This window comes from Colletotrichum aenigma (genome assembly GCF_013390185.1).
Source record: "Colletotrichum aenigma strain Cg56 chromosome Unknown KSG_Cg56_contig05, whole genome shotgun sequence".
Taxonomy (NCBI): Eukaryota; Fungi; Ascomycota; class Sordariomycetes; order Glomerellales; family Glomerellaceae; genus Colletotrichum; species Colletotrichum aenigma.
Window position 1 is genome coordinate 352,723 of NW_023500911.1, and position 24,949 is coordinate 377,671.

General features: G+C 52.3%; 8 protein-coding genes across 8 annotated transcripts; 3 read left to right on the forward strand and 5 right to left on the reverse strand.

Annotated features, from left to right (window-relative positions):
* Nucleotides 1-791: 791 nt before the first annotated feature.
* CGCA056_v007750 (putative 37S ribosomal protein S12) lies at nucleotides 792-1,395 on the forward strand (the record flags this gene model as incomplete). The annotated part of the gene is made up of 2 exons (XM_037322998.1): nucleotides 792-953; nucleotides 1,024-1,395. 2 exons carry the CDS (start codon nucleotides 792-794, stop codon nucleotides 1,393-1,395), a joined length of 534 nt encoding a protein of 177 aa, XP_037177827.1.
* A 390-nt stretch (nucleotides 1,396-1,785) lies between these two features.
* On the reverse strand, nucleotides 1,786-3,347 carry MNT1-1 (Glycolipid 2-alpha-mannosyltransferase 1; the record flags this gene model as incomplete). Its single annotated transcript, XM_037322999.1, has 4 exons — nucleotides 1,786-1,853; nucleotides 1,908-2,196; nucleotides 2,250-3,152; nucleotides 3,297-3,347. The coding sequence occupies 4 exons, from the start codon at nucleotides 3,345-3,347 to the stop codon at nucleotides 1,786-1,788; spliced, it is 1,311 nt and encodes a 436-aa protein (XP_037177828.1).
* Nucleotides 3,348-7,890: 4,543 nt separating this feature from the next.
* CGCA056_v007752 (DNA topoisomerase 2-associated protein pat1) lies at nucleotides 7,891-10,504 on the forward strand (the record flags this gene model as incomplete). The annotated part of the gene is made up of 2 exons (XM_037323000.1): nucleotides 7,891-10,166; nucleotides 10,216-10,504. The coding sequence occupies 2 exons, from the start codon at nucleotides 7,891-7,893 to the stop codon at nucleotides 10,502-10,504; spliced, it is 2,565 nt and encodes an 854-aa protein (XP_037177825.1).
* Nucleotides 10,505-10,942: 438 nt separating this feature from the next.
* On the reverse strand, nucleotides 10,943-12,210 carry rpc37 (DNA-directed RNA polymerase III subunit rpc5; the record flags this gene model as incomplete). The annotated part of the gene is made up of 2 exons (XM_037323001.1): nucleotides 10,943-11,646; nucleotides 11,700-12,210. The coding sequence occupies 2 exons, from the start codon at nucleotides 12,208-12,210 to the stop codon at nucleotides 10,943-10,945; spliced, it is 1,215 nt and encodes a 404-aa protein (XP_037177826.1).
* A 1,077-nt stretch (nucleotides 12,211-13,287) lies between these two features.
* Nucleotides 13,288-14,412, forward strand: CGCA056_v007754 (uncharacterized protein; the record flags this gene model as incomplete). Its single annotated transcript, XM_037323002.1, has 1 exon — nucleotides 13,288-14,412. One exon carries the CDS (start codon nucleotides 13,288-13,290, stop codon nucleotides 14,410-14,412), a length of 1,125 nt encoding a protein of 374 aa, XP_037177830.1.
* Nucleotides 14,413-14,564: 152 nt separating this feature from the next.
* Nucleotides 14,565-15,155, reverse strand: psiD-4 (L-tryptophan decarboxylase; the record flags this gene model as incomplete). Its single annotated transcript, XM_037323003.1, has 1 exon — nucleotides 14,565-15,155. The coding sequence occupies one exon, from the start codon at nucleotides 15,153-15,155 to the stop codon at nucleotides 14,565-14,567; it is 591 nt and encodes a 196-aa protein (XP_037177831.1).
* A 1,884-nt stretch (nucleotides 15,156-17,039) lies between these two features.
* Nucleotides 17,040-18,527, reverse strand: Rrnad1 (the record flags this gene model as incomplete). The annotated part of the gene is made up of 1 exon (XM_037323004.1): nucleotides 17,040-18,527. One exon carries the CDS (start codon nucleotides 18,525-18,527, stop codon nucleotides 17,040-17,042), a length of 1,488 nt encoding a protein of 495 aa, XP_037177829.1.
* A 533-nt stretch (nucleotides 18,528-19,060) lies between these two features.
* On the reverse strand, nucleotides 19,061-23,298 carry KTXA-4 (Killer toxin subunits alpha/beta; the record flags this gene model as incomplete). Its single annotated transcript, XM_037323005.1, has 7 exons — nucleotides 19,061-20,019; nucleotides 20,050-20,065; nucleotides 20,145-20,614; nucleotides 20,669-20,932; nucleotides 21,025-22,095; nucleotides 22,225-22,924; nucleotides 22,978-23,298. 7 exons carry the CDS (start codon nucleotides 23,296-23,298, stop codon nucleotides 19,061-19,063), a joined length of 3,801 nt encoding a protein of 1,266 aa, XP_037177789.1.
* Nucleotides 23,299-24,949: the final 1,651 nt, after the last annotated feature.

The following is a 24,949-nucleotide window of genomic DNA, read 5'->3' on the forward strand; positions in this document are numbered from 1 at the left end:
CCCAGCAATGGCAAGTCCAGAGGGAAGAAAGGAAGATCGAAAACTCTCGAGGGGGCGGGTGATCATAAGATCGCCGGAGGTGCTCTGGTACTTATGCTCCGTCGGTGACCGTGCGGTGGTGATGCGTGGAGAGAAAGCGCCCGGACTTGTGTTGGTCAATTGGCGCCGAACGGTGAACCTGAGATGAGGCGGTAGAGAGTAAGCAAATTTGGGAAACCAAATAAGCCAAAGGGGAAGGGGGGGCGAGTGGAAAATAGAGTCAAAGATGTGTACCGACTAGGCCGTGAACCTCAAAGCCATTCGCAGCCACGGCACCTGGCGGTTGGCGAACAGACACAGCGCCCGCTTCAGCCGAGGATATCCATCCCGCAGCGGGGAGCTTGCCCCCCCAGGCTGGGGGCCAAGGGCCCCTGGGGAGAGCCGACGGCGCAGTAAACGTCTGAAAAGCCGGGGTTCGCCCACATCTTGGCGGCGGCTTACGTCAGGATCTTCCCCAAAGCACGTTTGGGATTGGACATGGGCGGAGGCATGTGATCCAGACGAGGTGGAATCCGGTCCGCGTTCGGTGCAAGGGGCGGGTTCGATGGCCGAAGGGGGTGGGTCCGGGGGACGGAGCGCCGGTGGACTTTGTGCCTCAGGTTCTAAACCCAGACTAGAGTCTCCGGAGAGTATTAGCTAAGCAGGAAAATTACCAGCGGCGGTTCAGCCAGGGCGACTTAGGCGCATCGCGACGAGCTTCGCTTGGGGAGATAGCAATTGGGTGCCGCCAGTTCGATACGCAGTTGCCCGACATGGCCAGCACACTTTTCAGGTCTCTCTTCGCCCCGGCGATGAGGCCAGCTACCTTTCCCCGCGCCGCCTCATTCCTCACGTCGATGCCGAAGACGACGCCTATGATCCGCTCTTTCTCCTCGACCCCCATCCAGAATGCCACCGTCAACCAGGTGCTGCGAGTTCGTCTTCCCTCTCGCGAACCCCAGCATGTTGCTATGTTACGAAAATTTCCTAACAAAATATCACCAGGGCTGCCACAAGAAGGGCAAGCGCGCTCGTCACACCGTCTCCCCCGCCCTGTCCGAGATGAACGCTCCCGCCATGAAGGGCGTATGCCTCAGAGTCGGTATTGTCCGCCCGAAGAAGCCCAACTCCGGCCAGCGCAAGACCGCTCGTGTCCGCCTCTCCAACGGTCGTCACATTACCGCATATATCCCCGGCGAGGGCCACAACATCCAGCAGCACAGTGTCGTCCTCGTCCGCGGTGGCCGCAGTCAGGATTGTCCCGGTGTGCGATACCACCTTGTCCGTGGCGCTCTCGATCTCGGTGGTGTTGGTAGCCGAACCACCTCTCGTTCTAAGTACGGAACCATGAAGCCCAAGAAGGCTACTGTCGGCTAGACGGATACTTGAGGCGGAGACGGATGGACGGAGGTTGATGGTAGGGAGTCACGGGTTGCAAGAACATGACCAAAGTCATGGAATTACGATAACGGTGTGTGAATCGACACCAAGATGTACCACCATATGATGTACAAAAATACCACAAAGTCAAATTTGAAAATCTGGCTGGATATTCTCCAGACGTCGCTTGTCATTTGCCAATATCTACAGAGCACACATAGTGTCCAAGCCAGACGAAACCGTTTGACGCCGCTCCACGTTTAGTGCCCCAAAGCCTGCCCATTGTCTCTCGTCGATGCAGGTGAAATTGAATCGTGGCAAACCCAAAAGCCACCCCAGTGAAATTGTTAATACAAGCTACATTTTCCCATACCCGCTTTTACGATCTTAATCTTGCTGGTTCTCGTATCCCTCGGGCTTCTCCATGCCGTTGGTCTCGAAGAAACGGCTCGTGCCTGGACGTAGTTAGCTAAGTGTGCTTGGACAGATTGGGAAAACAGCCAACTTACAAGAGTAACCCTTCCAGTCAAAGTTGTCCTTGGGGTTGCAGTGGCAGCGTCTGTCGAGGCGGACCTTCTCGCCGGTCGGGCAGTGGGTGAAAGGGACGTGGTAGTAGGCAATGTCGTTGAAGAAGTGGATTTGCTCCTTGGGCAGCATAAGACCGGCGGCAATAGAGTGCACAGGCGCATCACCCCATCGCTCGTAGAAGAAACCACCGTCCTGGTCGAGGGACTCGAAGTAGTCGATGTAGGCCTTGGAACGAAGCCAGTTAAGGTCACCGACCTCGAAGTTGGACCACTGATTGGCCGTTAGTTGGGTGGTCAGCAAACGGTAGAGCGGTTCAAACTTACGAAATGGCAGTGGTTGTAGGAGTCACCACCGTCGTCACTCAGGAAGCTCATGGAGTTGCCCTCGGCAATGTGCTCGGGGTGGTTCTTCATGAACTTCTTGGTGCTGTCCCAAAGGGTGGGGATGGTCTCGACGTACTCGTACAGGCTCAGGACGAAGCTGTACTTCTTGTTGTTCTCCTTCATGAAGCGGAACGGGTCGTAGTGGATGTCGCAGAAAAGCTCAATGGAGGGCTCGACACGCCAGTAGTAGTCGTAGTTCATCATGGCGGGCTGGCGGAAGAAGAATCCAGACTCGAAACGGCACATGTGGCGGTAGCTGACCGAGTCACCGTAGATGATCTTGCGCTGGGCCATGTCCTCGCGAACCTTGCGTGCCTTCTCCTGGTCAATGTGCTCGGGGAAAGACCAGTGCTCCTTGGGAATCTCGCCGTAGATGGTCTTGCCGGACACAAGGGAGGAAGTGACCTTCTTGAAGGTGGCATCGAAGGGCTTGTCGTTCAGGAAGACCCAGTCGTAGTTGTAGCGGCGGTTGAAGCGGTCCTCAACCTGGCGAATGGAACGGGCAATGTCCCAGATATCAGAGTTACGGGCGAGGGTGACGAAGGTCGCGTTCATGCGGGGACCAGGGGCGATGCCGCTGTTGAGGTCGTCCCAGCCAGGCTCGTTCGGGGTCATGGCCATGGGCCACTGCTTGGGGTCGTACTTCTCGCCAGCCTTGAGCACGTTGGCTGGGGGCTTGCTCGCGGCGTGTTCAGGTTCCTTCGCTTGGCCCGGCTGGCTTTGCTGACCTTGTTGTCCTTGCTGGCCAGGTGCAGCGCCCTGTCCCGGGGACTTGAAGCTGCCATTCTCGAGCCTCACACCCTCGTAGCTGGAGTGGGAGATGAAGTAGAAGACGGCGAGACCCTAGGAGACAGACAATTAGAACCCTGATGGATGGATTTTGATTGATGAACGAGTGATTTTGCTGTTGTCTGGAAACATGACCGGAGGCCAAGAGAGGGCACGACCACAGGACGCGCTGGCAGGAGGCGGCGAGGCGTCACTTACGAAGGCGGCGAAAAGAATGTATCGCACATATCGTGCGGAGCCGGTCGCCATCTTGACCGATTTTACCAGGTCGACGATGGGATCCCGTGTAGGTGAATAAGAGCTGGAGAAGAATCGAACAAAAGCGCACTTCGTCGAGGTGAACGAGGTTGAATAAAAAAAGAGAGGGAGGGAGATTGAGGAAGGGATACGAATACACAGACACGTCCAGGAAAATGTTCAGAGCGATGGACTGACTGGCTCGGGCCAGCTGGAGCACCTCAGCACGCAGCAGCACTTTAGCAAACTGTGGCGTGGACTTCTAGGGACCTCGCAGACTCCCACAGGGTGCAGTGGGTACGAATGCAGCAGCGTACGCAGTGCGTCTGCCCCGAAAAAGGGAACGCTAGTGGAGGAAGTCCCGCGACGTCGATTAAAGGGGGTGGGGCAACAATTGCTGAACTGGCCTGAACCCGGGGCTACGCATCTCAAAAAGTGCCCTGCCGCAGGACTCAGATACACCGGACGAGAGACATGCTTCTGCAAGGAGTACAGTGTCTTCCACCTTTTGAGCCTAGCCACATCCAATTTATAGAAGTTTACATCACACTATAAAAATTCTATTTATACTTTAATAAATATTTACTATATATTATAATACTATTTATAATAATTAAAAAAGCTCTAATCTAAGTTTATAAAAATATTATTAATAACCTTAATAGTTTGTAAATAACTTACTATATAAGGTTATATTCAAAGAAAATATAAGTTTTTTTCTTTCTATTAACTATTTCTAACAAAATTAACTTATTATACTTAAATTTATATTAACTAAAATATTAATTATAAGAATAACTAATAATTAAATAGAAATAAAATATTATTTTATCTAACTGGTCAAAAATATATATATAAACTTAAATAGTTTATTAATAATACTTTTCTTAATGTTATAACTAAAAGTTATTATAAATACTTTATTTATATCTTATAAATCACTATATATCTTTTATATTTATAAAATAATAAATGAAATATAAAATATATTTATTTATAATCTTGATAGATATATTAATAAATAAAAACTTTATTAGAACTTAATAATAAAAAGTCTAAAAAAAATTACTAATAAGTTAAAGGAAATTTTATAATATAAAGACTATATAAATAAAATAAGTATAGTAATAGCTATAGTTCTTTTTAACTACTAAAAATAAAAAGGGAGAAGTAAAGTGGGAAAAGCAAAAGCTATAAAAGTAGCCTATATACTAGTAGAGTTTCTAAAAAGTATATTTTAATATACTATATCACTTCATAGTAATACAAGGAGTACAGTGTCCTGCACCCTTTCAGGTAGCTGAACTGCTGCTCCTGTTGCTGATGGTCCAGAGTACGGATACTGACGGTCAGAATTAGACTCAGCCAAGACAGAGAGGGAGCACCATGGCGCAAGCAGCTACAAGCTCAACTCAACAACTCAAGTCAACACGCTGACATGAACATGTTCCTCCGCTAGGTGCCTTGAGGAGGCGAGGCCAGCATGCATCACTCACATCAACTGCCTTGTGGCCAGGACTCTTCATCCGTCCTACGGCGTCCATCCGAAGACCATGTTCAATGCTGAGGACTGACAATGACATGAGGTGGTGAAAGTACCGGCATCCGTAGCAAGTACTCAAGAAAAGTCTCGAGTACCTCATTCAACACAGGGGTCTGAGGTGGGCTCTGGGCGTCGCGTTCCTCTGACAGCTGTGTACCTGCTACACGCTCCTCGTCGCCGCAGCAGCTGCCGCGTACCCGTTCCCTCTGGCTTGGGTTGCTCCGCGGGCCATGATCGGAACAGGGAACGTGGCCACTGTGAGAATCGATGGCCACCGCCTCAGCCCAGCTGCATTCAGGCACATCAGGCCCAGGGGCCTTCCCTTGCGAACCGAGAACCAGTCGATGGGAATTTCTCCGTGCCATCGACCTTGCTTGCCCGTGCAAGCCGTGCGACAGGATGATGGGGGTGGGAAGCTCCCATACCACCCGACATGAGACTTGGCTAGAAGAGGCCACCGCCCTGTGAGAATATCAGCTCTCGTTTGGCCTTCTGTTCCTCGTTCTGTCCAGCACTCTTGGTGGTCCCCCCTGCGCTGCCTTCTCAGACCTACAGATAGCATATTAAAAATATGTACATCTATACACCTACTCAAACTCTCGTTGCCCCTGGCAGATCTAGCGGCCTCGTGTTAAGTGAAGATACATTACCATTGTAAAGTCCCCGGGGATGCTGGTCTCTCCATCTTCAGAGACAACAAGTACCTCCCGATAGTGTCACATCGTGGAATCTGGTACTTGCCTCTTGGCTCTTTCCAGCAACGGCACACATTTCGACAACCCCAAATTGGCTGCCCCAACCCATTTTAGGGCCTTTGGTTCGTATTGAATCCAAAGCCAAGATGCTGATCGTCAACGACTTTTCCTGCCGTAGACAGAGCCGAGTGAAGCCGCAAACGATAAGTGTGCTGCAAGCATAGAATAGCCATAGAATAGCAGAACATCAGTCCACATGGAACCAGCAGTTAACGCTTTTTCCCACAGTCATCACGAGGGTCAGCAGCACAATCATCAACTACAGCGCACACGATGTGCTGTTGACGGCGGATAGTCCGAGATCAAGACACCATCTCACTTGGCACTGGGCGCCTGAGTGATCGTGCTTTCATGCCGACGGCGTCAAATCTGTAACCAAGTGCCTTATCTGGTACAGGGCAGGTTCTGGAACGCAGCCCTGCTGTCTAGTACTTCTGTGTGCGTGCCAGTCAGCTATTCTCGTGTCTCCAGCATCTCAACGGGATGAACCTGTCAATCACCAGGCAACATACTCTTGCCACGAGTAGAAGCAAACTCGCCGGAAATATGTCGCGTCTCGCGATGAACATCCCAACCAGACGTTGCGTTCTGACAAGCAGACGTTTGCGGCACTCAAATCCGACAATGACGAATACTGGCACCCGTTTCTCGGCTGTTCGGAGTGTCGACTGTTGCGTGTTGTAGTCGCCTGCAGAAGGAAATCTTCGTCCAGAGGACGCCTGAGGGCACAGCATGAACAAAATCAGGCCATCGATAGCACCGCGGCATCAAAGTCGCCAGCAAAAGTTGACGGAAATAGCCAAGTAAACTGTTGCGCGATTGATCTGAAATGAAGGTATCCAGCGGCCGTTGTCTTAGCTTTGTCATGTCCAGAGTATCGGTTCCGCGATACCTGCTTGGGGGTAGCTGAGCTATTGTTATTTCCAGTTTCCAGCCATGGAGGTCTTCAGCAGCGGCTAAACATGGATAGCTTCATGACAGTGGCGGAGAATTCACACATGTCCTGTCCAGTAAAGTAAGTTGAACCTAATACAGCATTGATCCAAATTAGGCTGAGTAATAGGATCAAGCAAGGGAAGGCATCGAAATTCTAACCATTGGACGAAGACATCTACGGAAATGTGTCTGATTTTTGTTCCCATCCTTTAAATAAGATGCTGAACGCGTTAATCACAGTCACATGGACTGCACTGCACCATCAGGGTTACTTCTTGCTGCAAAAGTAGCCCCCAAAACATAAGGCTGAGAGAAAATGGCCCTGCAGGTTGGCGAGCTGGGTGAAGTGGGTTTCTAGAGCCCCTAGCTAGGTATCGCGCATGCTCATTCTGGAGAGCTTCAGCTGGAGGTGAGGTGAGCTGAGTAAGAATGCGACGATGCTGATCAGCTTTCCCTGGGAAAGTACCCCTCCAGGCACCTTTTGGCGCGGGAATACATGCCACGTTATGACGAGAGGGGCTGCTTGTCCCGCGGCGAGTGACTAATGTATCACGTGACATCATACCTTGCAGCTCGCCCAACCAAGCTCTGTTATTGGCCCGGGCGGTCCCTGGATATGGGGGCCCAAGGCTCTCGAGCCTCAATTCCTCCCCACGAATGCGAATCGGTGCATCACCACTTCGGACATCGCATCCCAACCCCAGCGACGCGACACTGTTGTTTCTTTTCCAGCAACGCCTCTACCTGGCGCATTGTTTTCGACCCTGTGCTTTGGTAACATTGTTATCTCTGGATGTGGTTTTACTGAGCAACCCGGCTATAATTCTCCCGTTTATGCCCTGTCGCTTTGCTCGCCTCTTTTCGAATCTGGCTTTGACGACATCATGATAGTTTTGGGAGCCGCTCTACTGAAAGCCACAGACCTCTCATTCTCTTAGTGGTAAGTCACTGGCTGCTTCTCTAACTATCCCTTGAACTTGGCAAGTGCTTTCAATCCTGCTTCCTTGTTTGGCACCCGCGACTTTGCCACCCAACTGCGCGGGACAGAGCAAGCAAGCAGCCCGACTGCCTACTGGGTTTGGAGTTAGCAGCCTCACGAGGAGGCAGTGGGGAACGACGGGACCTCTCCTTCCTATCAGTTCAGAACTGAGGCCCTTAAATGGACCAGAGATTCTTCACCCTAGACCTCAGTCTCTCTGACTTCACCATACCATCTACTTCGCCATCCTAGTCAGATATCTCGAATCCGATGCTGACCAATACCTAGTATACAGCTATCTTTTCCACTGCTACTACGACGAAGACGGACCAGCCAAACACCATGTCCTTCTTCGGTTTCGATCCGACCCGTGGTGGCGGCCACAACACCTCCGCGCCGGGTTTCTCGCAAGCTCATGACCCGTTCGCCGGCCTCTCTCGCGGCAACCAAGAGGAGGACGACGCCGTCGACTTCGATGACACGTACGATGGTCTCGGAGACCAGCTCGAGGAAAGTGGCGACGCTTTCAACGACGACACCTTTGGCGGCGGCGGCGGTGGTGGCGGCGGAGACGAGATTATCTCTGCTCCTGTCGGAAAGGACTTCGATTTCTTCGGTCAGACGGCCAAGGTCTCGAATGCCATCGAGGAGGAGCAGGTTCGCTACAGCCGCCAGGTCCCTGCCTCGAAACCCGCGCCTGCCCAGGCGCCCGTCCAACATCACCATGTTCCTCAAGCTCAGGCCATGCCGAACTACTACTATCCTCCTCAGCCGGCCCCTCAGCCTGTTCGCACTGGCTACGAGAAGTACAAGGAGGCGGAGCCCATCCCCGACCTTCACGTCGACGCGTCTATCTGGGGCGTGCCTTCCAAGAAACCCGCCGCCGCGCCTTCTCCCCAACCCCAGGCCGCATCTGCCTCCAGTAGCCGCAAGATCATGAGTCTCGAGGAGGTCGAAAAGGCTATGCGCGAGCAAGCCACCAAGCGACCAGCCCAGGAACCTGCCCCTGCTACACAAGGATACCCCCAGGATTACGGCTACGCCCACCCGCAGGCTATTCAGCAGCAGCAGAGCTTCCACGGTTCCGACCAGCAGCAACAGCAGCGTGGCATCCAGGTGCCTCAACACGCTGGTCAGGGCCATCCGGTTACCATTCTTCAGCGTCCTCAGTCTCTTACTTCCAAGCCGACCCCGCCCATTCAAAACACCCCTAGCCCGCTTGCTCAGCCTCCTCACTCCCAGGCTCCCTCTGTCCAGCCGACTCAGATTCTCCAAAACCCTAACCGACTGTCTGGTGATGCTGCTCGCATTGGTGCCCACGGCCCTCAGCCTCATGGCCATCAACAGGCTCACGGTCAGAATGCACACCGATCACAGGGTTCGTCAGGTCGTGTACCTCAGGTCTCTCAACAGCAGCACCTGAACCACCTCTCCGAAGATGAGAAGGCGGCGTACCTGGATCAGGAGACCAAGCGTGCGAAGCGCAACCACAAGATCTGGCTTCTTTCTAAGGACAACGGTCTCATGACTCCTCAGGACAAGAACTTTGTTACCCGTATCCAGCTGCAGCAGCTTGTCTCGGCCACCGGCAACCCGATTGACCACAACAACGAAGCCTCAATCGCAGAGGACTTTTACTACCAGGTTCTTAGCCAGATTCGCGGTGGCCAACGCCAGAACCCTAACCAGCCCCTGAACAACTTTGCTCAGACCTACCTCTTCCAGACTGGAAGTCGTCAGGGCAACATGAGAAGACAAGGAAGAACTGCCGAGAACCACGTGCAACGCATGGAGCAGCAAGTCCAGCGTGCCGTTGAAGCCGCCAAGAACAAGCCCAAGAATCCCCAGCTTGTCATTGCTGGCAGTCTCGGAAAGATCTCCTTCAGCAACGCCAAGACACCTAAGCCACTGCTCAACATCAAGCGCACCGATAGCAGTGGTGACGCCCAGCGTCCTGGAAACGGCAAGCGTCACCACACGGAGTCCAACACTGTGGACCGCAAGGCCATCTTGAAGAACATTGAGAGTGTTTACACCACAGTCATGAAGATGGAGGACCATGCCCGCCACATTCCTCCCCCGCCCACCAATGGCAACGACGAGGAATTTCACGCGAAGCATCAGGAGTGGCTCGAGGTGGCTCAGACTCTCAACGGCCAGCTGTGGGCAGACCTCAAGGTTCACGAGCCTATTGGTGCTACCACCATTCACCCCTTCATCGCCTTCCTGTCGTTCCCCAAGGGTAAGAAGGCCATTCCTCGTGTCTTCCGACACATCAGCTTCGAGCAGCGCACCACTATTCTCACGATGGTTATCCTCCACTTGGATCAGCTGGATGTTGTTCGCGGTGCCCAGATGACGGATGGTGAAGTCAACCTTAACGCTGCCATGCGTGAGAGCATCGAACTCTTCTCCGCGGCTGTCATGCCCAGCCTCTTTGCCTACTTCAACGAGACCGAGCTCGATATCGTCACAGGTGTCCTCGGACTGATTACCAAGCTGAACATCGATCTCATTGCCAGAACCCGCGTGGGCTGCTCAATGTTGACTCTCATTCTGAGTCGTGCAGAGCTTCTCAAGCAAGGCGGTGGCGGCACCCCTCAGCTTTGGGCCGAATGGTAAGCACATCCAGATCGAAAATGATAACATCAACTAACACACTCATAGGGAGCAAACCTTCAATCTCTTCTTCAACATCCTGGAGCCGACCCTGCATCATATCTTCCCTGGCAGCGTCAACACCGGAGAGGATGTTGTCGTCTGGCAGCTTCTTGCTGCCGTGGGTGTCAGTGCCAACCCTGAGCAGCAGCAGCGCCTGGTTCTTGCTGTCAAGGATCGTGTTCTCGACACTGTTGCCCACGCGAAGACCCTTCCAGGCGCCATGGCAACGACCCGGTTGGCTACGGTTAACCTGTTTATGCACTCCATTGGTTTGGATGTTGAATTGCTTCAGTAAGACGATATTTAGTGCGAATGATGGGACGATCACGGCGCGGACTGCGCCATCACACATGCTTGGGACGCTACACTTGTTTATTGATGCGTTGGAAGCTTGGGATGCTGTCAGCCTTACTCGACGCTTGGCCCGTATTTTTTGAGGGCATCGAGATCACCGGGAAGTTGTGGTACGGGGGCTACAGCTTGATGGAGACTTGGACTTGCGGGGGGGCTATCCCACGGCTATATGCACAAAACATATCTCGTGTACATTACACACGACTCTATGAGATGACGCCGCGAAAGTATTATTAGCGGTGCGTCGAGACCAGCCTTGCTAGTTAGAGCAAACAAAATCTGCATTTAAAGTAATAATCCGTCCCTGAACCGTTTTGTCTACAACGTACCGCAACGCCTAAGCTATGCAAATCAAAATGCTATGCTGGTCAGCATCACTTCATGTCAAATCCATGCTCATGCTCGATGATGCCTGAGCAGGCGCAGCTCTAGCCTTGCCACCTCGTCTTGAACCGACAGCGCCACGAGCCTTGGGTTTTGTCTTTTGTGCCTCTTCCTCTGCGGCGGCCGCGGCAGCCGCCTCGGCATCCTGCTCTGCCTGTGATACCGGCTTGGGCTTCTTGATACCACTGACAGCTTCCAGCAGTTCATCGTCGCCCCATGTGGTCTCCAGTCTAGCCATAGACTCCGCCAGGTCAACCGTGGGCTTCGTCTCAGCCTCACCCGCCTCGATAGCGGCCTTCTTCTTTTCCTCATCCTCTTCGGCCGGGGGCGGCTTGTTGTCGCCAGGGGCGCGGAGAATGAGGGACTCCTGGTAAATCTCCCAGGCGGCCTCGTCGTTCTCGTCCGTGTACTTCAGCTTGCGCCAGGGCTCGATCTGGACCGAGCGCAGACGGTCGGCCATTGTCTCGTTCTTGGCCGCTGCGCCGTCGGGGGTCGTCTTGATCGTCATGTGAATCGCGCGCGCTGCCGCACCGCCCTGGCCTCCTGCGCCCGATGCTCCCGCCGCCGGTGCTGCGGCGCCGTTCTCCTTGGCGGCAGCTGCGGCGGAGGCGTTGCGCTCTTGTTGGGCTACTGCGTCGACGTGGTGCAGTTGGGGCCGGAGGTGAACGAGGTTTGTTACGGGTGTGAGGTGGAGGTCCTCTATTCCTTCCGTCAGGATCTCTTCATCCGAATTGGGAGAGGAAAGCACTTACTGCCCTGGAAGACGCCAATCATGTACTGCACCTCCTTGTGATCGGGACACTGTCCACCCAGAGTCTGCGTACGCAGCACCTTGTCCTGGCGCACAGCTTCGGGCCACTCGAGGTACATCTCGTCCTCCAAATCGATCTCGCCGCGCCTCTTGGGTCGGGGCGGCGGCGCGCCGACGCCGAAGCCTCCAGAGAGACCGTGTGTGCCGCCGTTCTTGGCCTCGAGACTCGCTTTGAGCTGCCGACCCCACTTCATACCCTTCTCCTTGTCATAGGACTGGGTGTAGTCGAGAGGCACGTCGACCTCGACCATGCCGGAGCGGGTCTTGAGGCGCATCTCGGTGGGCGTGGCCTGGCGCGGGTCGGTGCGGTTGGGTTGCTGCAGGACCCAGAGCTTGCGGCCCTGCGGGAGGGAAGGGTTGAAGAAGACGTCGTAGGAGGCGATGACGGGGTCGGCGTCGGCGTCGATGGGCTCGGGCGTCCCGGGGGACATTGTCGCTGTTGGGGCGGGCATTTTTGCGGGTGGTGCTGGGTGGGAGGTGTGACTCCCTTCGTCGCGATGTATAGTCAGACTTGGAGGTTTGGCTATGGGAAATTTTTGGATTGGAGAGAGAATGAGTTACCCCACGGTCGGAGACGTCAGGGCTTATCGATAAGAGTACTGGAGCTAATCCTGGTCTGGGCGGGTGGTGGGGGACGAGCTCCATCTCCTGTTGCTTCCAGGGCCGCGGGTGTTGCGGTGTCATTCGTCCAGCATCACAACGTCGAGCAACACAACTTCAAGATGGTGTTCACGAAGTTGTCATTCTTCCACGCTCTTTGCGAGCTGTCAATTTGTCAGCGAATTCAGGGAACAGTCTGCACGAGTGATTGATACACCCTCAAAAGGGCCCAGGCAGCTGATGCGTCTCTTCTACTATCCGACCTCTCCTGTACTCGAGAAGCCTCAATATGCGACGACTTTCGTGATCGTCATCCATCACCAGATTCAAGGCGACTCAGCACTAAGATCTCAGTTCCTCCCAAGCCGCTCGAAGGATTGCATAATCACATTGGTGCCTTATCCCGCAGGTCTTTGTGAGCTTAAATGACGAAGACGAAGTAAACTCCTGCATCCGTCGTATCCACGAAAGATGCAACACCATCAGCTGGCCTTTAGTTGAGATGGATCTTGCAAGCCTATCCTTGCAATATTTGACGAACCATCTAGGTCGTCGAATCATTGTTGTATGTTACTCGAGTTGACGCGACTAATTCCTTAGTCCCTCCGGTGCTAATGTTATCCTGCATCGGCTATAGGACTAGAGCTCACATCGACTACACAACCAACTCCAAGGCTGCAGGACGTTAGTTGTCTTAGTCTTCGGGAGTATGAAGGTCCATGACAACTGGCAACGCTACGCCTTTTTCTGCCCTCGTTCGAAACAAGTCCAAGTAGCGCTGATGAGAGACGCTAAACACCACGTGAAAGACTTACACAGGAATACCAATTGAAGGATGCTCAACCCTTTTAAGATCTAAGCACGGCCCTTCAGCTTAAAAAAGTCGCGAGTATGAAAGAAGAAGTCGCAGAAGCCCTCGCGAGCACAACATGACGGCCGACGTCCCGAACTCGCTGAACTGGCTGTCATTCGTGACAGGGATCCTGGGCTTTGCCCTGACGACGCTCAACTTGATCGCTTTGTACGCCAACTTCGTCGCCACAATCCGCGCTGCGCCTAGTGAGATCCGCGACTCTCTGGGCAACCTTCGACAGCAACTTTGCGAAGAACGCGAGGCGCTGCGTCACCAAACGAAAGAGATTAGGCGCAAAAGTAAAATACGGCAGAAAATCTCTCAAATTGGAGACAAGAACGCCAACATCGAGGCGCGCAGGGCGCTGGAGTATGCAGAGAAGACACTGCCGCTGCATTACATGACGCTCCGCGACCTCTGGAGAACCTTCAAGGAGCTTGAAAGACCATTCTTGGTGGCGAGCGGGCACCGGGCCGAGGCGATCCACAATGGAGCTTCGTGGGGCGAGGACGACCTCGACGAGAAGGTCCGCAGCGACTTTGAGAAGCATGGGGAGATGGGGAGTTTTGCCGACTGGAGCGCGCTGTACAAGTGTGACTTTGCGCATCGCTTTATTTGGTGGCAAGTCAAAGATTCTGTGAAGAAGTTAGGAGACGAAGTCATGAGAGTCATGGCAAGGAGAACAGAGAGGGAGGTTACGTATACGCGAATGATGGTCAGGCAGATGTATCTTGGTGATACACCTGGACACGGTAGTGATAGGGGTCCGAGACGGCCTGGAGACGGTGACGGAGGTGGAGGTGCGAGAAGGAGGATGAGTTGGGGTTCATCGGGACCATCAAGGAGGACGCCACAGCCGAGGTACGAAGAGCCTTCTTCTTCCTCTGAGCAAAGCAGCGACAACGACAGCCGGACGACGAGGCGTGGTTCAGGGAAAGGAAGAGACACGAGCCCGGTCTTCAGCGAGCATAGAATGAGCCATCCGAGGAGTGATGCTGCTACGGTCGGAAAGCACCGTTACCACTCTGGTCATCGTCGTGATCACGGCAGAGGTGGATGGCAAGGCTTCCGAACAAGGGCAGATCGAGCCTACGAGATTAGGGAGATGCGCAGGGGCCGCGGACAGAGGATTATTGAGGTTATCCCTGGGAGTGAGATTGATGATTACCCCCGAGCACGGCAGCAAGACGAGGAAAAGTGAGGCGCGGCATGCGGAGAATTGTAATGTTATTAAGTTTCATGAAGATAATCTGCGTTGCTTTCCATTCCATATACCAACTCAGAGAGCGTAGTCTTTCGAATGAGACCATCGTTCATAGGTCATCCTCCTCGTTCCAAGATACTTCTTAGTCATTAAGGCGCCCTCGCAAGAATGGTCCCATACTTGGAATGGGTCTGGTTGCCGGCTTCGTCCATTGGCGAGGGCACAAAGTCTTTAACCTGCAAGCCTGCCTTCTTCTGGAACTCGAGGATGATATCCGACCCCCCGAAGAAGAAGGTTGAGATCTCGTCGCCCTTCCTCACTGTATCCCCTTCTCTTACTGTCAACCTGACACCCGATACAATGGCCATGCCAATCGGCAGCACGGCCACTTTCCCAAGCACCGGGTTGTCGATGATGACGCAACCCCTAGTTTGGAGGAACTGGTAGCCCGGACAGTCGGGCACCTCCAGCACAGACTTGGAGTCTTGGCTCTTTCCTTCACCAGAGACCGGGATCTTTCGGATGGGTTGGCACTTCTCGTTGACCTCCATGTAGGCCGCCCCCTGGATGTTCTTTGCCTCGAGTACAGTACCGGATACAGGCGCATGCTGGCGGTGATAGTTGTACGTGTTGAGGAATGCATGCGTCCAGATCCCGCCATTGAACTCACACGCATACTTGCTGCCATGTAGCAGGTTATCTATAGTCCATGGAATGCCCTTGATGAGAACCTCACCCATGTTGTTGATGGCTACAATGCTCTGATTCTCAAGGCTGTTGTCGTACGTGCAGTCGGCAGGGTAGCAAATGACCTTGTCATCATCCGGGTGGGAGATAGGCCTCATTCCCGGCTTCAGCTTGCGGGAGAAGAAGTCGTTGAAGGTACGGAAACCCCCTTCAGGCTCTATGGCTTCGTGGTATTCGTACTTTGGCGAGTTTTTGAAGGACTCGAGAGTCCGAGGGGTGACAGACATGGGAGTGTCCAAGAACTGCCCAATGAGTTGCGAAAACATCACTATCCAACTGGAGAGCGGACTCTGAGGAAGACAGACCGACTCCGGTGTGATTCGCGTTTGCAGTCCAAGGAGCGGCTCCTGGTCGAGGATGAAGTAAAACATACAGAGAATGTCGTAAATGTCCTTACTCTGCGCGTCTTCCTCCGGCTGCCACTTCAATAAATCATTGGCGAAGACGAGGAATCTGAAGCCGTTTGTGATTTTGAATCTTCTCATGTAGTCGGGGATCTTCCTTTTGGCGGACTCGATGGCCTTGTCCAGCGCTCCGGGGCCAGCCTTCTCGAGAAGACCTACGAGGACGATGATGGCCGCGTTGAATTTGGTGAAGTCGCCTTCTGCGGGGTCCGGAATGCTCGAGTCATCCATGCCTGAGCGATATTTGCCCATGTGGGCTGAATAAAGTTCTCCAGGAAAGCAGGCTATGGGTGGGAGTATCTTGAATAAGTCTCTGTGGCCCAATCTGGTGTAGACTTCAGTGGAAGGTGCGTGGGCATCTTGCGACGGAGGAGCTCGTCAGGGACTATGGAGAAACCACAGAAACGGCCAAGACAATTTTGAAGAATGATGATTTATGCTGTAATGCGGATGCTTTCATCTTGTCTCAAAACGATATGATGCTATTGGTTGTGAGCTCTAGCCGCAACCGGGCCTCCAAGGCTTTTTCTTTTGCATGTATACCTTAACGACCTTCTTGTTGCTCTTGTTTACTCATTAGTATTCGTGCCTCTCTCCCTTGTCTTTCTTGTCGTCCTTGTCGTCCCTTCTATTCGTGTTGTTTCTTACTCGTTTGCCCGAATAGCTAGGAGTATTCTACTGTCTCTGGAAGAGGATGTCTCAAACATGCTACGTCCATGTAATCATACCCCTGATCGCGCTAGGCGGCTTATGAATTTGTGGTCTTGTAAGTCGGCTACTGTCATGCCGAAAAGACTAAGATATACGGGCGCCAAATCATGGGGGCCACAAGGGCGCGCATCTCCACTGCTCTTTCGCTTTTCGAGGAAGTTGTCCATGATCATCCAAATAGCTGTGTCTACCGTTTGGCCTCGTACGCGAGAGACTGCAGATCCGCCCACTTCTTTATCGTTGAGCCGTGGCTCGTCTGTGACTGGCTTCTCATGCTCTGCATTGGGGTCGAGGTGGTTATTGAATTCGACGTCTACAATAGCAGACTTGACAAGTTTGGCTTGCTCGGGTTCAAAATACGGTTCGCTGATGTAGTGCTCGTCTATGGTGCTATTGAGACGTTTCGCTGAGTTGATATCCTTTGCAAGGTTTCGCAAGTCAAACAAGAGGACGCGCAACTTGTAGCCTAGAGCAGGGTCATCACGAACAGTCGAAGTCGTGAGCTGTTTCCGTGTAGGTGGATTTGACTGGTGGCAAGGCTTGCCAGGCTTATTAGGTGACTTTCTTGAAGCTTTGCCGGCCATTACTCAGATATGATTGGACAGGGAGGTTAAGGATATATACTGATTGGTGATGTGTTTGAGGCGTTGAGCGTGTGGAAGATGGTGATGGTTGGGCGTGATTGAAGGAGAGAGTGTCCAGTAGACTGCAGATTTAAGTAGGTCTATTTGATGCGGAGATCGTTTGCTAAATTCTCAAGGTTCAATGTTCCTCTTTGTACTTGTACCTAAAGTCTTCATAGCCTATAGGTGGTTCACGTGGCGAAGAAAATCTTGACCAAGCCAACCGGGTATCTGAGGCTACTAACTCGATGCCCAAACTATTCACCCCCTTGTCAGCTACAAGCATCAGATTTCTTGGTGAAATCTTGTAATCGAAGATGGGTAAAATGTCCACGTTATGCGCTCCATTCTCCACGAGAAACCAGTACCGATCAAGGGCAATTACGCTCTCAACAACCTTGCAGCAAAGCACGCTCAATGTCCACAAAATCGCTACTTTGCCTTCGCAGTCTCCATAACGAGCCTCATATTTGAGCAATTCAGCATCGCTTATATTGCTTTTGTCAATGCCTAGACAATGCATTGCTCGGCTCGCAAACTTTGTAAAGCTGGCCATGTCGCCTTTTCGCACTCCCCAAACCGGCCGATCTTGCTTGTCGAGTTCAATGCTCTTGTCGAAGAACACCTTCTCTAGAAGCGCTCGATAAAAGCGTCGTTTTGAGTATACCGACTCTTCCTTGCTCGGGTCCGCCTTCTCCCAGTTGTTTGGTGCTTGACATCCGGTCATAAGGGCTGTGGCGCTCAAGGTGAGCTTTCTGTCCCTCATTTTTGCGCTGATCGGAAAGCCATTGGGGCAGCTGTCAGAAAGGGGCACGATGTGGTTGTAGCAGCAGCCAACTGCACCTAAACACTCGATGAAGGGTGTTGTTGTGAAGTATCTCAGCATATGCTCAGACAAGTTCCCGCAGGCATGCAGGCCGACGAGCATGCATTTCTCTCCTCCAGCCCAAGCAGCGATCTCATCTGCCAGCGGTCCAGTTCCATCGATGTAACGCAGCAAGTGTTGTATCCTGTCCTCGATTCCAAGACTGGCAGCGCACGATCTCGAAGCAGCAATCTGAGATTCGCTGCCGTCTATTGCCAATACGTGCAAATTAGGGTAGAGATAGGCAAGCGATACGGATAGGTACCCTTGCCCGGATCCCATATCGATGATGCGAGTGATGTTGTTGGCTTGGCAAATCCCCTGGATGTAGGCAGTCGCAACAGAAACTTCATCGATCTTTTTTGTCTTCATCCGAGCTGTCAAGATTTCGGGAAGGGAGATCCTGGGTCCGACACGTTGGTTACGATGAAGCGAGAGTGACTGAATGTTTTCCAACCAAGTTGTCAGTGAGTCTGGTCGCCCTGGAATTGGCTTTAGCTTTCTGTCGTTGACTTTCGTGGTTGTGGTATCTGTTGATTCATCGATGCTGTCGATCAAATCTTGCTGCGCCAGACGATGATCTGGCAGTGATGACCACCACGACGTCCACTCCAGAGGCAGTGCCTCCCATGCGTTATAAATCAGCGCATCATTGACATGGATACCGCCAGTAATTTGCTGAACCAAGGGGGTGTTGATGAACTCCAATAGATCTTCGGCGTACTCGTCGGCGCTGAGATATTGTCCCGGCAGGTCAATCATAGCGAGCCAGCTGGGGTTGTCTTGATGTAAGATGATTGGGGGCAGGTGAAGTTACCAGCTCGCTGTTGGAAAACCCATCCACAAATTGTTAGTGGTAGGCGGTGCCTGACGGCAGAAAGGTGATGTTTCCTTTGGCTGTCGCCCTGCCGTGGCATTTCACTTCCATAAATCTGATTATTGTATGAGTTGCATACTGATGTTAATGAAAGCATGGGAATTTTATCAAAATATCAAGAATTCGTGGTTCGTTGGTGCAACCTGCGATTTACCTGACAACACTATTGCACGAAACCGGTCTGAGCATTTTGGTCAAAGAAGTTGAATTTTGAGATCCCTCCATGAAGAAACAACTATACAGACAGACGAAGAGTCCATGAATTTTACTAATGCGAACAAAGTATTACCTAAAAAGAAAAAAAAAAGAAAAAAGAAAAACCCCACGTTAGAGAAACTATATATGTGCCAGACTAAGGTATTGTCACCAGGGGGCTGAGATGCAGGGCATTTGTGTTTGCATACACCTCGACTTGCATTTACCGCACCTTGCAGGTCTTGACAACATTTTGCACCAATCCATCCTTGCGTCGAAACTCGGGCGAGAATGATTCCATCATCTTCGGGGTCAGAGCACGACGAGCCTTGCCCGCCTCTGCGAATGCCTCCCGGGGTGGTTTGCCACCTCGCATGCCCGCAGCACCAACCAACATGCCAAGGATGGCGAAAGGAGCCGAGTTCGGATCTTTGACAATATCGACAATGGATATCGCGGCGTTTCCTGCTTCCCCAATGATCAATGCCATGGTAGCCAGGCGAGTGGCACCGCCTAGAGCCAATGCAGCTTGCCCAGCAAAAGGGATGACAGCGAACACGATACTGAGAATGCCGAGGACAAGCTCGCGCGTTTTCGTCTCTTTCTGTTCCTTGCCAATCTCCTTGATCTCCTTGATGCTATTGGAAGCATCTTGCATCACGAGAAGAGGCATGCTAAAGGCAGTGAGGACGTCGGCTTCATCAGCGTCGAGAACACCCATCCGCATCTCGATGTAAGTACCGACTATTGTCCCAACAAGAACATCGGTGGACGGAATTGCTTCCTCGATGATGCTCTTGGGGTTCTCAATCTCGATCTTGTCCTTGTCGCTGACTCTCTTCGGCCAGTTCTTTCTCATGTAGTAGTTCATGGTGCAGTCAACCGGGCAGATACCCGGTTGTGTCGGCGGGCACACACAGGGGTCATTGATGGCATCCATGTCTCGCCAAGTGATCCACTCCCTTTGTATGCCCGCCTTACTCGCCAAAGCATCGTAGAAGCCAGTTTCGTCGCGCATTGTGAAAGTGACGGTGCGAGGTCCCGGCGAAGGTCCAGGAGGGTAAGACAGATGGGCTTCAGTGCAAGGGCCCTCGCCGCTGTTGCCCTTTGAACTCCACTCGCAGTCCATGTACTTCAATCCTTCTCCAGTGCCGATCTTCAAGAACTCTTCAAGACGCTCGTCTTATTGAGTCTTTCACCCAATCGGCATACCACCAGTACTGCGAGACTTTGAGTCAGCTATCGTCCATGACCAGCTGTGAAGTAAAAAAAATCATCAAGACAAGCAGGTGAAAAGGGGAACATACTCTGTCGTCATAGTCACTCGAGCTTGCGAGATCCCTGTACTCGGCGATCACCTTCTCAAGGTCTCTGATCAAAACGTTGAGCAACGCCATAGAACGGCAGTGGGGCGGCACGTTATCGATGTTCTTCTCGAGATCGTCCAGATTCGTAGGCCAAGTCTCAGAATTGCATTCCAAGTTTTCCCCACCGTCGACAGTGAATCCACCCTCTTGACCCTCTGGTGCGCCGAGAAAGTTGAGCAAATCAATGGCCCAGTCGGTGGTGCCGCCAAAGTCCAGACCTTTGATCCAATCCGAACGTGTCGACTTGGTAGTGTCACTCATGTATGCGACCCAGTCCGTCATGCCGTTCCTCATAGTGCCGTAGTTCATGATATCTGAGTTCGTGGGTCCGTCGTGCCATCTTTTGGCCTCGTACCCAGGCTCACCCTCCTCTGCAAAGGTGAAAATCTGGTCAAGCTCGGCGTTGGATACTATTGAGAACTGGTCAGTTGATGACAACGATGAAAATTGAAGGGGCCACTCACTGTAGCCACCGGCATCTGTGCAGATGCCGGGCTCGGCTTCTGAGACGGTTCGGGAGCCTGTGAACAGACAATTGCGTCCTGTACAACTCTTATCCGCCATGCGGAAGCTTCGACCATAGCTGGTGACTCCAACAATGATTTTATCAGCGGAGACGCCAGCCTTGGTAAGCATGACAAGGGAGTTCGTGGTCTCGGTGATATTGACGTGGGATCTCAGACAGTTTGCATTCTCGCAGCCCGGGTTGGCATATTTGTTTCCGTAATCTACAGATCAGAGATAATCGTCAACAACGTTGTCCCAAAACAGGGATGGAGAAGAAATGGAGGATGGTAGGCGGTGAAATGTTTGGACTTACCCCATTGTCCATGAAGATCGTACGTTATATAGATGAAGTAGTCGAGCACCTTTGCCATGTCCTTCACAGGGAAAGGCTTGAGATACCAGTAAGAAGCTGGGATGGCAATCGAGAGCGAGCGACCATTCTTTCCGAGCTTGTCTCGCATGAGGCTCAGGAAGCGACTGTAGTAGATAGCATCAACGGGATCGCTACTGGGAATGCCCTGGTCGTCAGCACCCGGATATTCCCAATCAAGATCGACACCTTCAAGTCCTGGATTCGCATCCAAAAAGCGAAGCACATTGCTAGCGACCCGCTCGCGATTCGTCGGACTAACAGCGTCGCGATACAACTGATAGGTGGCGGGATCGGTAGACTCGGCCCAAACGCCGAAAGAAATAATCTTCTTGAAAGGCGCATCCATGGAGACAAACTTGTCGAACTGGTCTTTGACGTTATCGGCGATCTTGACGTCGAGATCAGGCGTGAGACCGGCAAAAGCAAAATGGCTGTGTGTCAACGGGTAGGTCTCGTAGATGTCCATGATCTGACTTGCGTCCATAGTCAGGCATCCTCGAGCTTCGTTGTACGCCTGAAAATATCCGATGCGTCTGAACTCAGTGGGTGGATTCTTGTTGTTGGTGATCTCCATCCCGCAGTTGGAAATGCACCCGCTGGTGTCCTTCTTGAAGGCCCCAGGCGCTCCAGTATCGGCAGGCGACTCCGTGCAGAACTCGGCCGTAGTTCCGCAGTACCCCCATCCTGAGCAACAAGATTTCAACGGGCATTGATCCAACTTGGCCAGATCCCAGCCATCATAAGTTTCAGAGGGCATCTGCGTGCCTAGCTTCTGGGGACCACAAGCCACGTCGGGAAGTTGTACCGGCATCGGCGTGTTGCCCTTGCTAATACAGATGATCTGGTCCTGTTTTAGACTGTTGCACCCAGCCCAGCCCCAACTGTTGGCGTTATACTTCTCATGGTCCGTCTCGCTGATTCCGTAGGTGTCGGCAATAGACCAGCAGAGGTCTCCCAAGCTGATACTGTGGGTTGCACATATGCCGTTGGGTTGTGGCTGCGGTGTCTTGTCTGGAAGAGTTCCCGATGAGCAGCAAACAAGTTGGCCAGGAATCAAATTCGCACAAAGATTGGTCTTGGTGTTGTACTTGAGAAAGTCTGCTCCCCTGATACCACATCAAGATGCCAGTGAAGCACAACCATCATCCTTTTCGACCTCAATAGCGGTACAGACAGCTCTGGGCGTCAAGTTGGAGACCCCACGCTTTGTGGTAGAATTCGACGTGTAGTTGGAGGGGATGACGACCAAATCGCTAGCACCGAGCACGCCAGCGCCTTCAAAAGACTTTGAACTGTTGGTGTGGTCTCTAACACACTCACCACTGGACCAAGTCTGCATAGCCCTCTGTGCTCTTCCAAGTTGATCAAGTCCATTGACAGCAAACAGCCCAATGGTATAAGAGTTGAGGCTGTTTGTGTCGCATGACTGGACCAGCTCGCTGCCTTGTTGAACGCTCGTCGCGAAGGTATCAATCACTAACGTGGCGACACTAGTAGTCACGACATCGGCGCTGACATACAGAGCAACAATAGCTGTATCAACCCTCGCAAAAAGGATTGTACGGCCACATGAAGCAGTTTCTGCAAGATGAGACCCTAGCAGCTTCGCGGCGGCGGCAGCAGCGTCAGCCCCAGATGATATAACACCTGTCGGGCTGGTCGACACAAGCAGTTGAAGAGTAGACTCAGATGCCCCGCAGACCTTTGGCCCGTTGTCTGGCGAGAACGTTGAAATAGATTCATTGTTCTGGCGAGCCTCGACTGGCACATAGCGACGGACAGTACTAGTGGATTGAGAAGCCTCGATTTCTCGAATGCACAAGTTCAAAATGTCTTGACGCTGCCAGTAATATGGAAGTTGAAATCGAAGAGAAGAGGGGCCTTGCATCGTACAAGATCATCCTCGTGTTGCACACGGGTCCAGTTAGATGGGTCTGGCCCAACAACACTGCACAGCTTAGGACAATCATCGATCAGAGGTGTGGACCAAGGAGTGTTGGTCTGCACATCTGATGCGGGCGATATGGCTTTGACGCCGAGGTTGAGCTTCCGCTCGGTTGAGTTGTTGACGACTGAGTCGTCAGGGATCAACACTGGCTTGCTGGGTATGGCTGACGATGTGGGCTCGGCCACACCATCAGTGGCATTGCGAGTAACATCGCTGGGGAGAGCAAGGCTCAACGCAGCAAACTTAAGAAAAATGAAAGGTTTCATGATGATAAAAATGAGTGTGGATATGACCAAAAGGCCAAAATCAAACGATTGCCAGCAAAGCTGTAGTTGAGATTGAGATGATTTGTATAACGAAGGTAGCAGGCGAAAAGTCCAAGCGGAAGGGTCGACTGTGTTTAACTAAACTCGAATTCACGCTGTTTGTCGACGCCTGCAACTCGCAGCGCATATTTTCGCTCGGCTCCGATGAAGCCTTGTTGCTGTTGCACTGCAGCCTGTTTTCGTGTTCCTGGTGTCTAGATTGTGTTGGACTTGGTGATTCTGACGCCAAGGCTTCAAAGTTCGCCTTTGGTGTAGATAATTAACTGAAAGCGGCCTGCTTTCCGAATGGACTTTGGTTCGGCCCTTCTGTTGACGATTGAAAATGGATCCACGAAGGCATTGCTTAGTGTGAACATGGAGCGTCAAGCAGGGGACATAGTGAGCTTGTCCCCCTGCAAGGCCGGACGGCCTTGGCTGCCGTATACTGTTCGACTGTGCCGCAGGGCTGAAAGATCAGCCGCTGATGTGAGGTTGCATTTGACTGTGTGAACCAAAGGCCAGACTTGTCTAAGTGACCTGATCGTAATCACCGACGATGGGCCGTTTCTGCAGGCGGTACCTGCAGCATCAGCAAGGCCGGAAATGGTGTGCCTCGCTTGTGATTATGATCCTTCGAATTCTCAGGGAACGAAGGAGATACGGTCTTCTCTGACTAGCACAAAAATCTGAAGGCAACTTGCTGATTTTCCCTCCTCGGCTTTCCCCCGTTTCATGCCTCTTGTCACTCTTTGAAGTCTTTCTTTACCAAAATGCAATCTTTTTTGCGTGCAATCCTTTTCATAAGCCTTCTATGGCTTTCGCTGAGCTGCCAGTGCCAGTTGCGGGACAGATCAACTACTTGTCCCATGCAAACGAACGTATTCACCTATGGACTCGCTATGATGCCTTCTGGTAATGCGCTCTATCGTTAAACTTGTTGAAGAGCTCGCAGCTGACCTACGCCACAGCGAGATCGAGGGCGCCGACAAGCAAAAGTACATGCTTCCACAGCACACGGGCAAGGGGAAGCCCTCACCTTTCCCTCGTTATGCAAACAAGGGTAGCGGACCCAATAACAAGCTCACGTATGGCCAGTTCCAAGCTCGCATCGAAGGGCTTGAATGGGCTAAAATGCTGCCCGAGGACAAAGCCAAGTATGAGCAGCTGAAAGCACCGTGGTCAGACGTCGACGGAAAGACACCGACCACTTACCGGTGCGCTGATCAGCTCATGGAAATTTCACCCTTAATAAGCAGCTGCAAGTGACGGAATTCGACACGACGCTGGACAACAAACAGTTCTCAGCCGACTACAAGCCCAAGAGAGGAGGAAACCCCTCTTTGTACAACAAAGACGACCCCTTCAACTCGGCCTACTCGTACTTTTCGGAGCGCGTCGAGAAGCAATTTCAAGACTTCCGCAGCAAGGACGATCCCAAATTCAAAGCCGTCATAGAGAAGAACAATAACTTGGGCAAGGAGCTTCTTGAGAGTATTACCACTCTCCGCGCCGAAGACAAGCTCAACCATATCTACAAGTAGTTGCAGGATGGCGTGGCCGATGAGAAGCGCAAAGGCCTCGGCATACCCAAAGACAAAATCGTCGTGGAGAG